Source organism: Rutilus rutilus (genome assembly GCF_951802725.1).
Source record: "Rutilus rutilus genome assembly, chromosome: 1".
In the NCBI taxonomy this organism is placed as follows: Eukaryota; Metazoa; Chordata; class Actinopteri; order Cypriniformes; family Leuciscidae; genus Rutilus; species Rutilus rutilus.
The window spans coordinates 52060245-52074402 of NC_140209.1; the positions used below are offsets into that span (position 1 = coordinate 52060245).

General features: G+C 36.8%; 1 protein-coding gene across 2 annotated transcripts; it reads left to right on the forward strand.

The window, feature by feature from the left end:
* Nucleotides 1-4293: 4293 nt before the first annotated feature.
* On the forward strand, nucleotides 4294-12254 carry c1qtnf6a (C1q and TNF related 6a). 2 transcript variants are annotated; one of them, XM_084413716.1, is made up of 3 exons: nucleotides 4294-4338; nucleotides 7312-7488; nucleotides 9916-12254. In XM_084413716.1, the coding sequence occupies exons 2-3, from the start codon at nucleotides 7320-7322 to the stop codon at nucleotides 10461-10463; spliced, it is 717 nt and encodes a 238-aa protein (XP_084269842.1). In that variant the 5' UTR covers nucleotides 4294-4338; nucleotides 7312-7319; the 3' UTR covers nucleotides 10464-12254. The 2 variants fall into 2 exon arrangements, with proteins under 2 accessions (XP_084269842.1, XP_084269843.1); XM_084413717.1 differs by having other exon boundaries at nucleotides 4315-4333; nucleotides 9916-10909.
* Nucleotides 12255-14158: the final 1904 nt, after the last annotated feature.

A 14158-nucleotide genomic window follows, 5' to 3' on the forward strand; every position in this document is an offset into this window, starting at 1 on the left:
AGAACTTTATGCAGGTTTAGAACAACATATGAACAACATTTTTAATATTCAAGTTCGAGTGCAAAGCATTTGCTTGATTTTTAGCTGCTATTTACGGTTATTTCATGTTTAATGCCATGGACTGCTATGAACATGGTATGCTGCTTTTCAAATGTGATTTTTTTTTTTTTTTTTTAAATTCAGGGTGTCATTTTGAAGTATGCAGAAGCTTACAGGCTTTTCGACGTAAAAATCTCTCGAGATATTACAACACTCATTTATACTGTTATATCTGTTATATATTATACATATATATCTGTAGCCTACATTTTCTAACAGAACTTTGTAAGGACGTTTGTGGTATTATTTGAGCATTTCTGAATTGTACTTTTTAGAAATCTCAAGAATAAGCCATTTTATTTCATTAAAAAAAATTGTAAATATATGAAATATGCTTTTTTTTATCTTAACAAAGAATGCACTTGTTTGATACTTATTTTATGTTTCTTACATTATTATAAGTTACTCATCTGATAGTCATAGCTCTTACATAGCCTTTTTTATTGTTGAGACTGAAATAAAATCCCCCAAAAATATAGTGGTGTAAGTGTCATCTTTACAAATAGCGTGTGTTTGTGTGTGTGTGTGTGTGTGTGTGTGTGTGTGTGTGTGTGTGTGTGTGTGTGTGTGTGTGTGTGTGTGTGTGTGTGTGTGTGTGTGTGTGTGTGTGTGTGAGAGAGAGAAGTTATTGCAGGTAGGTACTATGTGGTCTGACATTTATAAGTGCCAACCCGTTTCCGTTCACTGCTTTGGAGTGTGGCTTGTGTAACCAGACAAAGTCATGCTTAAATTTGTGGCCTGAAAAATGAACTCAGTGAACCATTACAAAATAGTCTTCTGAGAAAAGGTGGAGACATAACACGCTTTTTAACTTACTTGACTTACCTTTTTGAGTGCGTTGTGTTTGATGATCCTGACCCTGTCATAAGGCTTGGCATCCGGTCCTCACATAGGTGCTTCCTGATTGGATTTGACCGTCTTTAAGGAAATTGGGTCTAACGGTTCATCTTTCCACTAGTAGGCAGTAGTGAGCTCATGACTGTGGTGTCAGCAAGGAGACAGACTGCTTATAGGTATATGAATGCTAATAGTGGGATCAAAACAAACAATATAGCAGTTGTCCCACCTTTCATACATAAACCGTCATTCAGTTTGGGGTCAGTAAGATTATTATTATTTTATTTGGTAACACTTTAGAATACTGTTCCTTCATTAATGAATAACTACACAGGAACAAATGAGTGATGCACTATTAACATTGTAGTAACTACTATTAACTAACAAGAAACTCTGATTAACGAATTAGTAAGTCATAGCGTTCAGTCGAATGTGGTAGTTCACTATTAGCTAATCAGTAACTACTATTTTTCATACCTCACTGAAGACTACTAAGAACTACTATATACAGGTTCATAATTAATATTAATAATGCATAATATATAATAAGGTAATGGTAACTCATTAGTAATTAATCAAGTGTTACTACATCCTTCTAAAGGAACTACTAATTATTTGGATCAGTATTCTAAAGTGAAGATCATGGGAACACACTAGTAATGACTAAAGTGTTACCAAATCCATTGGAAGGAATTACTATTCAAAATCTTACAAAAATCTCAAAAGCTTACAATGACTTATAATAATTAGTAGTTCCTTTAAAATGATGTAATACTTGAGTCATTACTAGTGGGTTACCATTACCTTTTATTATAAATTATGCATTATTCATGTTAATTATGAACCTGTAGATATAGTTATCTGGGAGGTATGAAAAAAATAGTAGTTCTTGATTAGCTAATAATGAACTACTACATTCATCTGATCGCTATTACTTACTAATTTGTTAATCATTAAGAGTTTGTTGTTAGTTAATAGTAGTTACTAGAATGTTAATAATGCGTTACTCGTTTGTTCCTGTGTAATTATTCATTAATGAAGGAACAGTATTCTAAAGTGTTACCTTTTATTTTTTTAAAGAATGAAAGGATTTAATACTTTTAATTAGCAAGAATGCATCAATAGACCATTTAAGTGTTTGGAAACAGCGATGATGTGTTTTGTAGGCGGAGCCTTCCAGGTGACAGAAAATAAAGAGCTCTTTAAGTTGTTTATGATCATTATTATTGTACTGTTATGTGCTTTGAGACATGAGGTAATTTAACATCGTCTCTTGTGACGCTTTGCAGACTCTGCTCTTGCTGTGTGTTCATGTGTTTTGAAGGAGGCGTGGCTTTGGAGACGCTCTTAAGGGAGTGTGGGATCTTATGCTTTCAAAGCTAGCTTGCTATTGCTAGCCGTTCCGAAATTGCCTACCCTATATTTGACAGTAGCAGTGTATGGAAGCCACAGAATAAAATAACAAAAAGGTATTTCAAGTGTATATCTCACAATTCTGACCTTTTCCCTCACGATTCCGAATTTATTATATCAGACATTCTGACTTTTTTCCTCAGAATGGACATTTTCCCTAATATCTCTTTTTGTGTTCCACACAGAAGAAAGAAATATGAGATTGAAATGACATCGCAGTCGCTGAGTAAATGATGAAATATCATTTTAGAGTGAATTATTCCTTTAACTTCTTTCATATCCAAACACTCCAGAGAGTATAAACCCATAAAGAAAAGCTTCATAATAATGTTTTTCACAGATCCTGATGCTAACGGAGAATAATTATGCGTGCAAAGCCACAGAGGAGAATGTTGGACAACAATATTGAAAGGAAAATGAGGAAGCATTATGGAGAGGAATGCAGCACGGGTTGAGTGGAGGACAAAATCAGCCTGTTGTCAATCAGAGGTCAATGACAGACCTTAATTTTCTTTCCATATGGGGAGAACGAGATGATTACTATTGCATAAGTAACAGGAATTCAACCAGTGACCCAGACGTACTAATGCTAAACAGATGAGTATGTGTATTCTAAGGGTGTGTGTTACTTTTAATATTTACAGAACCTCAAAAGTCCTTCTTTTATTTCACTAGATTTTTTTAATGATCCGTTGCTGAAACGTAAAGCTTGCAGTATTGGCCATCATTTGTGAGCACTATTGTTAATGTTGACACTCCAACCACTTATTCTCTTATTATTTCTAATTACCTTGGAATGCCCCATTATTCCAAATGAAAGTAAATAACCCACATTCCTTCTGGAAGCAGCAAAGCATATATGTTATATCTGTCATATTTTAAATGCTGCTTGCATCTCAGCAAAGCATAGTATCTTCAGATGAGTGCATGTCGGTTGAGAGCTTTGTGGGATGCATCAGCATAATTAGGGAACAATTCACATTTTAATTTTTTTTAATTATTCGAAAAATAATACAAGTTTATTTTAGGAGTATGGAAATCTATAGTAGGCTAATTATTTTTTAGATATATAAAAATATGTATTTTAGGTATAGAATAAAGTATATTCTCATTTAGATAAGTAAACGTGTGCGGGTCAGATTTGGTCTAAATTGTGGGATGATTGAATGCAGAAAACAGCTTAATAAACTAAATAAGGTTTATTGAAAATGTAGGTAAGGTTTATGTAATTTGGTTTAAGAATACAGTGTAGAAAATACCATTAGCTCAGTATAAAACCAGTCAAAACCAGTGTAAAGATCCCACCATGATAGAAAAACGAATGCGTTTCCACAGAAGTGCATGGTGAACTAGTAAATTGTGCAGACATTTTGCCTGAATTTTTTATGTGAGATGAACATGAGTTTCCAAAGACCCAAATCTTGTTATTAATTCTCCTGGGAGATGAGCATGGGCCTCTAAAGACCAAAATCTTGGCTATTCATGTAACAAGCTGCATCCTGCAAATATACATGCTGTACAGGCCGCATTGAGTTCATGAGCGAGTTCACATGTGTTTGTGTGTGTGCTTATAAATGTTTATGTTCATAAATGTTGTGGGTTTTCACATGGTTTACTCTGTACTAATACAGAACAGGGAAACTTCTGAAAGAAACAGACAAAAACTGATCTTTCTGAAAACAGTTTGTTTGGACATAGAAAGATTTACCTCTCTTGGAGAAGTTTTGACCGACACTTTATATTAGAGAAAGGGAGAAAACGAAGAAGAGTAAAATAAATAGGAAAGTCTGTCTCAGCTGGGAGGCTCTTTGAGTTTATGTTCAGGAATGGGATGGAAGAAAGGCACTGAGGGTGAATTAAGAAAGCAAGAAAGGGAGGGAGAGAGAGAGAAAGAGGGAGGGAGAAATGAACTGACTGAGGATTTTTCCCTGTTCTTTTTCTCTTCTCCGCGCACTGACCCAACGGCAGCAGCAAACATCAAAAAGTACTGTAAGTTTTGCTTACACACACACACACACACACACACACACACACACACACACACACACATGCACATACAATCACACCAGAAATAAACTGCTTTAGTTCATTTAGGCTTTTTATAAAGGAAAATTAATTTAGTGGCAATTTTTGTAAGCAAACTGTGCAGCCTCATTAAGGTGATCCATAAGTTACAGTGCTCAGAAAGCTTTTGCGAGCTAGTTAACATCTTTCCAGCAGATGGACAGCTGCCGAGACAGAGAGCATGTGGAAGGCGTTCATGCTCTGCCACGGCTGAAACCCGCCTGCTGTTTTACAGTACAGTAATAGGCTAGCCTACTGGAAGATAGACTTAATGTATTTTGTTTTAGCACGTTTTAATAAAGGATTTAATTAAGTTGCTACAGGTTTTAAAAACATTTTAATTTTAAATGAATGGACGATGGAACATTTAGCTGAATTTTAGCTTTATTTAAAAGAAGGCCTACACTATGTAATTTTTTTTATAATGAGCCAATGCATCATGAATTCTTCCAAAACGAGTTTTTGTCTGACCCTGATTCACTATGGTAAGTGTTTATATTTTAGACGAGGCGGGATGGTTTTCGTGGGAGATTGTGTAGCCTACATACATAGCCTACGTCACTCGCCCGTGCGTGTCTCGTCATAATCCGTAAATAGAGAAAAGTTGCTCCAGCTATTGAGGTGTGTATGGCTTGGGAGTGGAAAGGATTTGAGCCTCAGGTGTTGTAAAGGCGGAGATGGCGTTTTTATTACTCAACAGGTGAGTAAGGTATTTTATTGAACAGATAAACTGCCATAGCCTATGTAGCTCTCTAACAGAGTTAATAAAGCATTGTCTATTGGGTCATTTCATTATAGTTGTTGTAGCACTGTGCTGGGATTTATTTTCAAAGTACTACTGTGTCTATTAATGGGTAAAGCTACAGTAACGTCTTCAGCTTGTCAGCTTGTGATCCTTTCCATCTGGTTATGAATGTGTAGGATAACCGCATTCATCCGCGCAGTCACGTAGAGCCGAAGCACAACCAAAACAATGTTCTTCCGCAACATGCATGAAGTTTTGTTTTTAACCGCTAGAAGGACAAAATGTTAGTGTACATTTATTGTAATGGTGTATTTTTGTTTAATGCATTAATTGAATTGAATTTATTTGTACAAAAATAATCTGTGGTTGAAGACCTTTGGATTAGAATGTGATGTGTTGTTATTTGTTTGTCAATTAATCAAGGACTGATTATTTTTTGTATGAATTTGAGTCATGGTTTATCCCATAATTATTCAATACAAGTCGATGTAGGCTATTTCTGTCACCTGCACTTTTGCAATGGAAATTAGCATGAAAGTTTTATGACTAACCCTTTTAATTTTGACTTTTAGCGAGTTGTTGAGACGTTTCATGCTAGCATTACCAAAAGCTTTAATTTTCCTATGGGTCTCAACACGTCAGACTCAACAGTCTGTTATAGTCTGACGTAATACAGAGTCTGCCTTCAGATCATAAAAAATGCTCTCACTCAAAACAAAGCTCAGCACAGAGAAGAGCTTGATACTGTATTGCAGATCATCCCGGCTGTGCTGCTGCTTTCCAAGTGAGATCCGAAAAGTCAAACACTCTTATTGGTATCTTCACTCAGGAACCTGGAAACACAGATTTGGTGCTGACATGTTCACCTTGTGCATCTGAATGATCCATTATGGCTTGGTGAACACATGACCGAATGCATTTATTAGTGGAGTTGAGCTTCTGCTTCAAACGTACACTTCCGTTCAAAGGTTTGGGGTCTGTAAAAGTGTTTAATGTTTTTGAAAGAAGTTTCTTATTGCTCACCAAGGCTGCATTTATTTGATCAAAATTAATAATAAAAATGTTCTGTTTGCATATATTTTAAATTTAATTTATTCCTGTGATGTCAAACCTGAATTTTCAGCATCATTACTCCAGTCTTGAGTGTCACATGATCCTTCAGAAAGCATTATAATATGCTGATTTGCTGCTCAGGAACATTTTCTTATTATTCTAATTATTCTAACAGCGAAATGTTGCATGTTTCCTGATGTTGCAGTCCCTGTATCCTTAATATCAGCATGGATACAATTTTGTCTCCCCTTTTTTAACAGTCATTTTCCATTTTGTCTTCTTGAATGATGTTGGTTTATATAAATATTTGCTGGTCAACCACCGACAAGGAATGTGATTTTTAGGCTTTTCATCTTGATTATATGATGTTTTATATAATCCACTGATTTAAATTCCACTTCTTCTGTCCAAGAACTGCTCACTTAGACAGGAAGAGATGTTTGACCTACATGCAGGCTAAAGCATCCAGCCAGGTTTTTTTTGTTTTTGTTTTTTTGTTGCTACTTTGGGCCAGTTTATCTTAAGTACATTATACCATAATCATTGACATCATGGCAAAAGTGAATTTGAATAATTGCACAACAGTCTACATCTGATTGGCGCTATATGATTCCATGGAAATTCAACACAGCCACAGTGTTTACATTCTTTAGGGCATTCAACCTGTGATTAGTATCAGTACAGAAAGTATTTTAACACCATACATTCTTAGCAGACATGAATTTGGAAGCGTTTTTATCTCATGAGAATTAGCAGATGAACTTTGGCAGATACGAGCTGGATTCTGTCGAGCGGAGAGAAAGACATCAGGCAAGACAGACTGAACTCTGTTAGTTTAGCTGTAGTAATGTGTGCTGGTTGGACTCAGACCAACAGAAACATTAATCTGTGTCCTGAAAGGGCCTACATTTGTCAGGCTGCATTCCACTCAGCACTACCCAGAAGCCCCTCTTTCTATTTTTCAGGATTACACTAATCCAGTCTACCTTAATGATCCCACTAATAAATGCACAGTCTCACATTAGCGAAATAACAACAGTGTGTGGAACGTTATTATAGGGAGTGCCTCTTATAAGTGCATATTTATTCTCTTTTCTCAGGTCGCACCATGTTCGGGTTCCTCCTGCTTGCCTGTCTGTCTCTACATCTGGTAGTCTCCGTACCTCAACCGCCCTGCCGTCGATGCTGCGACCACCTCCCACGACAAGATGACGCCGCAACCTTAAGAGAAAGCATGCCTGAGGTCCGCACATACATCAACATGACCATTCTCAAAGGTACCCGAAAGTCTTCAAAAAGTGCTTTAGCTCAAGACAAATAGCATCAGAAGAAACTATAGCGAGGGAGAACTTTGAAAATCTCACTGTACACTCTTAGAAAAAAGGTTTAATAGGGTTCTAAATGGAACCCTTACATTCTTGACTTAAAGAACTCTTTTATGCCAAAATGTTTCTATATAGGGAGAAATGTCTTAAATGATTGCATAATACTTTAATGTTTAAGAGGATATTTCATTTTTTTCTGGTAATAAAGTATATTTACAAGCTGTTTCATTCATAAAATGTACTTGAAAACAAATTTAATTAAACTAAATCCATATAACTATCCCATGATGAGAACCCCTAAAAGGTTCTATGAAGCGCCTGATAGAATCATTTAAGACTTTTCTTCTAGGAGTGTATAGCTGAATTTTGACCCCAATGATCCTTGTTGGATTTCAGTTTTCCCTGTTTCCCAATCTTTCGCTTGTCTGTTGTCTGGCACAAGCATTTTGGGATATTGGAACTGAACTGCAAACTGAACATAACTGTAATTCAACTGGGAAATAATGTGTTTACTGAGCTGAATGATTGGAATATGTGTTTTTAGCTGCTTTCTTCCTCTCAGTGAGCCTCAGTTAACCTCTCTTGGCTCAGAAATATCTGCTCTGCTGGAGGCCCTCTTGGTGGACAGGAAGTGACAAACCTGGCAGGAAAGGTGCTGATGTGGCGAGAACCGTTACGAGATAGTTGTTTTATGTGTCTGAGTATGCACATATGTGTATGTGTTTGTTGCATGTACAGAAATGAAGCCTGCAGGAAATGTGGTTTGTGGAAATTTTGAGCTGCCGAAATGGTACGTTGACAAAGATGGACAAAAGAAAAGAAACTGAGCCCAAGTTAAGGTTTTTTTTTTTTTTTTTAGAAGCTGTGATTTGAGATTCTTGGGACTTATTTTAGTCTGCCAGAAATTGCGCTTGTGCCTTTTCGGATTTCAACATTGGTATAGGAACACTTTATAATTAACATTTGTTAATGCAATAAAAGGATATTCACCCAATTTTTTTTGTTTATAATTTACTCACCCTCAAGTTGTTTCAAAACATGTATGAGTTTCTTTCTTCTGTTGAAAACAAAAGAAGATATTTTGAAGAATGTCAGTAACCAGACAGTTGATGTGGCCCATTGACTTCCATAGTATTTTTTTTCCTACTATGTAAGTCAATGGCTATGGGCGTCAACTTTTTGGTTACCAACATTCTTCAAAATATCTTTTGTGTTCAACAGAAGAAAGAAACATGTTTGGAAACAACTTGAGGGTGAGTAAATGCTAACAATTTTCATTTTTGAGTGAACTATCCCTTATCATGCAACCAATCGTGAAAGAACTTAACTTGGTGATTTTGTTTGAATTAGGAAAAATTGTGTTGATCTACGGTCGGTTTTCAGGTCTAATGGCAGAGCAAAGGTTTGAAGATAATCTTGCTGAGCAAGTTATTTAACACTGTAAAGCCTGAAAAAGAAAAATCTAATTTCTAAATGAAACACTTTATTGAATCATTAGTATCATATTTGCTACATCAGGCTTTTAAGGCTCATATAATATGATATAGGAGAAAATGGAGCTCATACTCGAGGTGGGGAAAAAAGACCTACATTTTTTTCAAAAGACCAAACTGAGCAAAAATATGTCATTTGGTGCAGATGTTGTTATTTATATGAAAACAAAAGTCAGATGAAATCTTAATTTGAAGCTTGTAATGTAAGTCTGTGAGATCTGTATAAGAGATACAACAGTATAAGAGACTACTTACATAATCAGATATCAGATTTATATATACTGTATATCAGATTTCACTCAATATCTCCCAGTAATATGTCTTAGAAAGATGATCATTAAATGCTTAATTTTATGACAAAGCTCTGTAGTTTTCACTGTGGGGGCAAAGCATATAATGCAATGAAATACAATGATGATTGAGATGATTAAATGTTCCTGAAAAGGCTGATGAATCATATTTGAAACTCACATTTTAATATGATTTTCAAAAAAAAAAAAAGTATGGACTAAGTTGCTTCTGTCTAGTAAGTGTTCGGTTTGAAATATTACTCGTATAGCGTTTCATTTATAAAAGTTCACTGAAAAAAGACACGTCTCACGATCTGAAGGGGAATGTTTTTAGAATTATGCTAAAAGGCATTTTACTTGCTAAAAAATATATTGGCATGTAATAGTTTGTGTATAAAAAGCAATGTTTTCATCATGTTGATCATTTAGAGGCCTTAGAAATTAGTGTATCAAATATGATTCAGGCTTTATAAGGTTAAAAACTGTAAAAAAAATTATAATGTCCACCTGAATGATAGCCTAATACATGATTAAGTTTCCTTTAGGTTTCTAGGTTTCCTTCTGCATCTTTCTGACTTTTCTGACATCTTTTCAAGGTGACAAGGGTGACCGTGGAGAAAGGGGCACTCCTGGGAAGCCTGGGATTGAGGGTTCCCCGGGACCACGAGGGTCTGAAGGCCTTCAAGGAGATAAGGGGCAAGCCGGAGCCCCAGGTGACGCCTGCAAGTCTCAGCACTCTGCTTTCTCAGTCGGCCGACGGAAGTCCCTTCACAGCGTTGACAACTACCAGGCCCTGATCTTTGACACCATCTTCGTCAACGCCCCCGAACACTTTGACATGTTTGCTGGGAAGTACCGTTGCCACATACCAGGAATCTACTTCTTCAATGTGAACATCCACACGTGGAACTTCAAGGAGACGTACCTGCACATCATGCAGAACGACAGCGAGAGGGCCATCGTTTACGCTCAGCCCAGCGACCGCTCCATCATGCAGAGCCAGAGCGTCATGCTGCCTCTACAGGAGGGCGACGAGGTCTGGGTCCGTCTTTACAAGCGGGAGCGTGAGAACGCCATCTACAGCGACGACGTGGACATTTACATCACCTTTAACGGATACCTCATCAAGCCCGAGACTGAGTGATACCAGAAACGACGGCGGGAAGGACAAGATGGTTGAAAATGTGCCAAAATGCTTGAGCGGTGAAGCAACTTGAACAAAATTGAAAAGCATCCAAACATTTCATTTTAGATTTCTGCAGTTTAAACGAAACCCCCTGAGTGCAGTGCAGAGAAATCTGCTTTTCATACTTCCACAAGTCTTGTATGAAGAAAACCAGTATCTATACAAAATACAGTAATTTGGTGTTATTTTATTTCATGGTAAAAGCTTGTCAAATTAGACGGATGCCCACATGGGCAGGTTGTGCAATGTTATCTTCAAAAAGTTTGGTGCCAACCACATGTTTTGAATTATTATCTGTCAAGAGCATCAAACCATAGAAATGCTAAGATTCATGGTAATACTAATACAAATGTTAGATTTCAAGGACAGTTCTGTTAACTACTGGATAATAAACAGTTAAAATCTGAAGCAAAACCAGTTGAGGACCACTGATGTGGCCCAGATATTTAGGTCTGTGTTTAGACTTTTTCAAATCAGGCAGGGTCTACCTAAGATTTATCAGCGGCGTCTGGGAAAAGGAAACTGGTTTATGTTGTGAAGGGATGTTTACATGGTGTGACTGACTATTTGATCCTGCTGCTGGTCTTTTCTGACCTTTAACAGACATTAACAGGCAACTGGAGTCGTAACAGAACAAGTTCATCACATTGAAGCGCGAGGTTGCTGTAGGATGTTCTGGGTGGTGTTTAGTGGATTGCTGTGTGGTTGCTAGGGTTTTGTAGATGGTTGCTAAGTCATTGCTTACTATCCCAAGTTAAAAGAACGCAAGAACTAAAAGTTTAAGACATCTGGTCAGGTTTTTTTCTTTTCTTTTGGTGTATGTGGGGGGTGGGGGAGTCTATTATACACTACTGTTCAAAAGCTTCAAAATCTTTTTTTGAAAGAAGTCTCTTATTCTCAAAACCGGTCAATATATTTTAAAATGTAATTCATTCCTAATATGATCAAAGCTGAATTTTCAGCATTGTTACTCCGGTCTTCATTGTCACATGATACTTCAGAAATCATTCTAATATGCTAAACCTAACCGTAACCAATGTAGTTACTTTCTTAGGAAAGTACAGGTAAGTGCATGTACTGTAAAATAAAATGCAACCAAACAAAAATCTTACTGACCCCAGACTTTTGAACGGTAGTGTATTTCAAGAAAACGCCATCAAAAACAAGTCATTTGCCAGTTTTAAATGGGTAGAGAGCCCTGAGAAAGTCAGCTTTGAGTGTGTGTGTTGGTGTCTGGCTCTGTTTATTGGAAGGAGGGGTGGGGGCTTTTAGTTGATGTTAAACAGGATGTATGTGGCTTTCCTATTTCAGTAGCAAGAATCCACTTGAGAGAGACTCAGATGATAGAAATATAGAGAGGGAGAGCAAGATTAAATGTTCTGAAACCACAAGGTACAGATCTCTGCCCAACACATGACTTAAAAGAGTCTTCAATACAAGCTGGTTGTTGGTTTAGTATCTTAATCCGGCTTCAGTCTGGTCTACAGAATCCGGATCTCAGGAATGTATTTATTCTGAGATGATTAAGTAAAGAAATGGAGTTGAGGAGAAGTAAAACACAACACAATTGTTGCCTAAGGAATCAGGTGCTAAAAATCATTTGTATTTTGACATACTTGACAGTGATTTTAAAAAGGCTTTGGTTTGTATATTAAAGGAACACGCCGACTTTTTGGGACTTTAGCTTATTCACCGTATCCCCCAGAGTTAGATAAGTCCATACATACCCTTCTCATCTCCGTGCGTGCCGTAACTCTGTCTGACGCACCCACCGCTAGCCTAGCTTAGCACAAAGACTGGAGGTAAACGGCTCCAGCTAGCATACTGCTCCCAATAGGTGACAAAATAACGCCAACATTTTCCTATTTACATGTTGTGATTTGTATAGTCACAGCGTGTACAAATAACAAGGTCACATGAGACACAGCCATCTTCTAACCGTATACATACTGGGAACTATATTCTCAGAAGGCGAAGCACTACTTGGGCGGAGTGATTTACTCGCAGCACCTGAGAAGCCCCGTGGTGAGGAGAGAGTTCGCAGAGTTGGAGTAAATCACTCCGCAGAAGTAGCAGTGCTTCGCCTTCTGAGAATATAGTTCCCAGTATGTATACGGTTAGAAGATGGCTGTGTCTCATGTGACCTTGTTATTTGTACACGCTGTGACTATACAAAATCACAACATGTAAATAGGAAAATGTTGGCGTTATTTTGTCACCTATTGGGAGCAGTATGCTAGCTGGAGCCGTTTACCTCCAGTGTTTGTGCTAAGCTAGGCTAGCGGTGGATGCGTCAGACAGAGTTTCGGCACGCACGGAGATGAAAAAGTTATGTATGGACTTATCTAACGCTGGGGGATCCGGTGAATAAGATAAAGTCCCAAAAAGTAGGCGTGTCCCTTTAACATCTCATTGGTGCTAAAAATGATTTGTAACACATCAGGTGCTATAAATGACATACTTGACAGTGATTTTAAAAAGGCTTTGGTTTGTATATTAACATCTCAGTGGTGCTTTATGTTAATGTACTGTATATGGATGTCAAGCTTTTTTTTTTTATTGATGATTTTTAATGACACAATAAAGGGTTAATTTCACCAATGTCGACTTGAAGTCATGAATGGAAGGTTTCTTGTTGTTTCTTTTTTTTTCTTGCTGGAAAGTTTCAGCCTCGAGACAAAAATTTGGGTAAAACAAATTCTAAAGATTTCAAAATATAGTGTTATTCATTTAACCCTGGTTCAATGTCAGCCATTGAACAGAGGAAAAATGCTGCTGTTCCCACGCCCTCTAGTGGTGAATGGGAATAGCGCATGTCATTACGATCACAATAAAGGAGACTAGTCATATTGGTCACTCACTTATATAGAAAACATGACTTACAAAGAAGAAAAAGTCTGATTTTATTTTTCTCGAATAAATATTCCATACAAACAAGTCACTTCCTACACAAATGATCAATTGTAAAAGCAACTATAAACTTCTCTGAATTCAACACAAGAGCAATCACCATTATTGAGTAAAATTATCCAAATTATTTCCAACATTCCTGTGCAACAAACATATGAAAAATACAATCTCATTTCATTAAATACAATCTGAAATATCAGTAATTGCACAGCAATCATTAAACAATGACTGCAGTAGAGCATAATCCAGTGTGTTAACATTTAACTCATGAAACTACTGTACTTAATGTGTTGGACAGGAAAAACAACCATTTGACTGATTGTTATTCAATAGTACAGACTATGGCTTCTAATTTCTCTACAGGAAGTACAATCGTTCAAAATGTTGGCACTGCAAAAACATTTCTCATGTAAACAACAATTACTTGATTTTCTCTGTAGGATTTGTGTCACACAAATCAGATTACATTATATAATGTAAAAGAAACAGTTCAGCCACAAATGTAATTTCTATCATCATATAAGAGGAAATGCTTAACAAAATATTCCAATGTGATCACGAGACATTAAAAAAAAAAACCCACAAAAAAACTTCTCTTTCCACACTACTATGCATGTTTGCATGTTACTATGCTACGAACGAGTAGGCCCTCTGTAAATAAACAATAGAAATTAAACTCTTGTAAATTGTTCCTCTTAAGCAGGCTGGTGTTGTTAAGAGATTTAACAAAGTTTTCAGAGTGT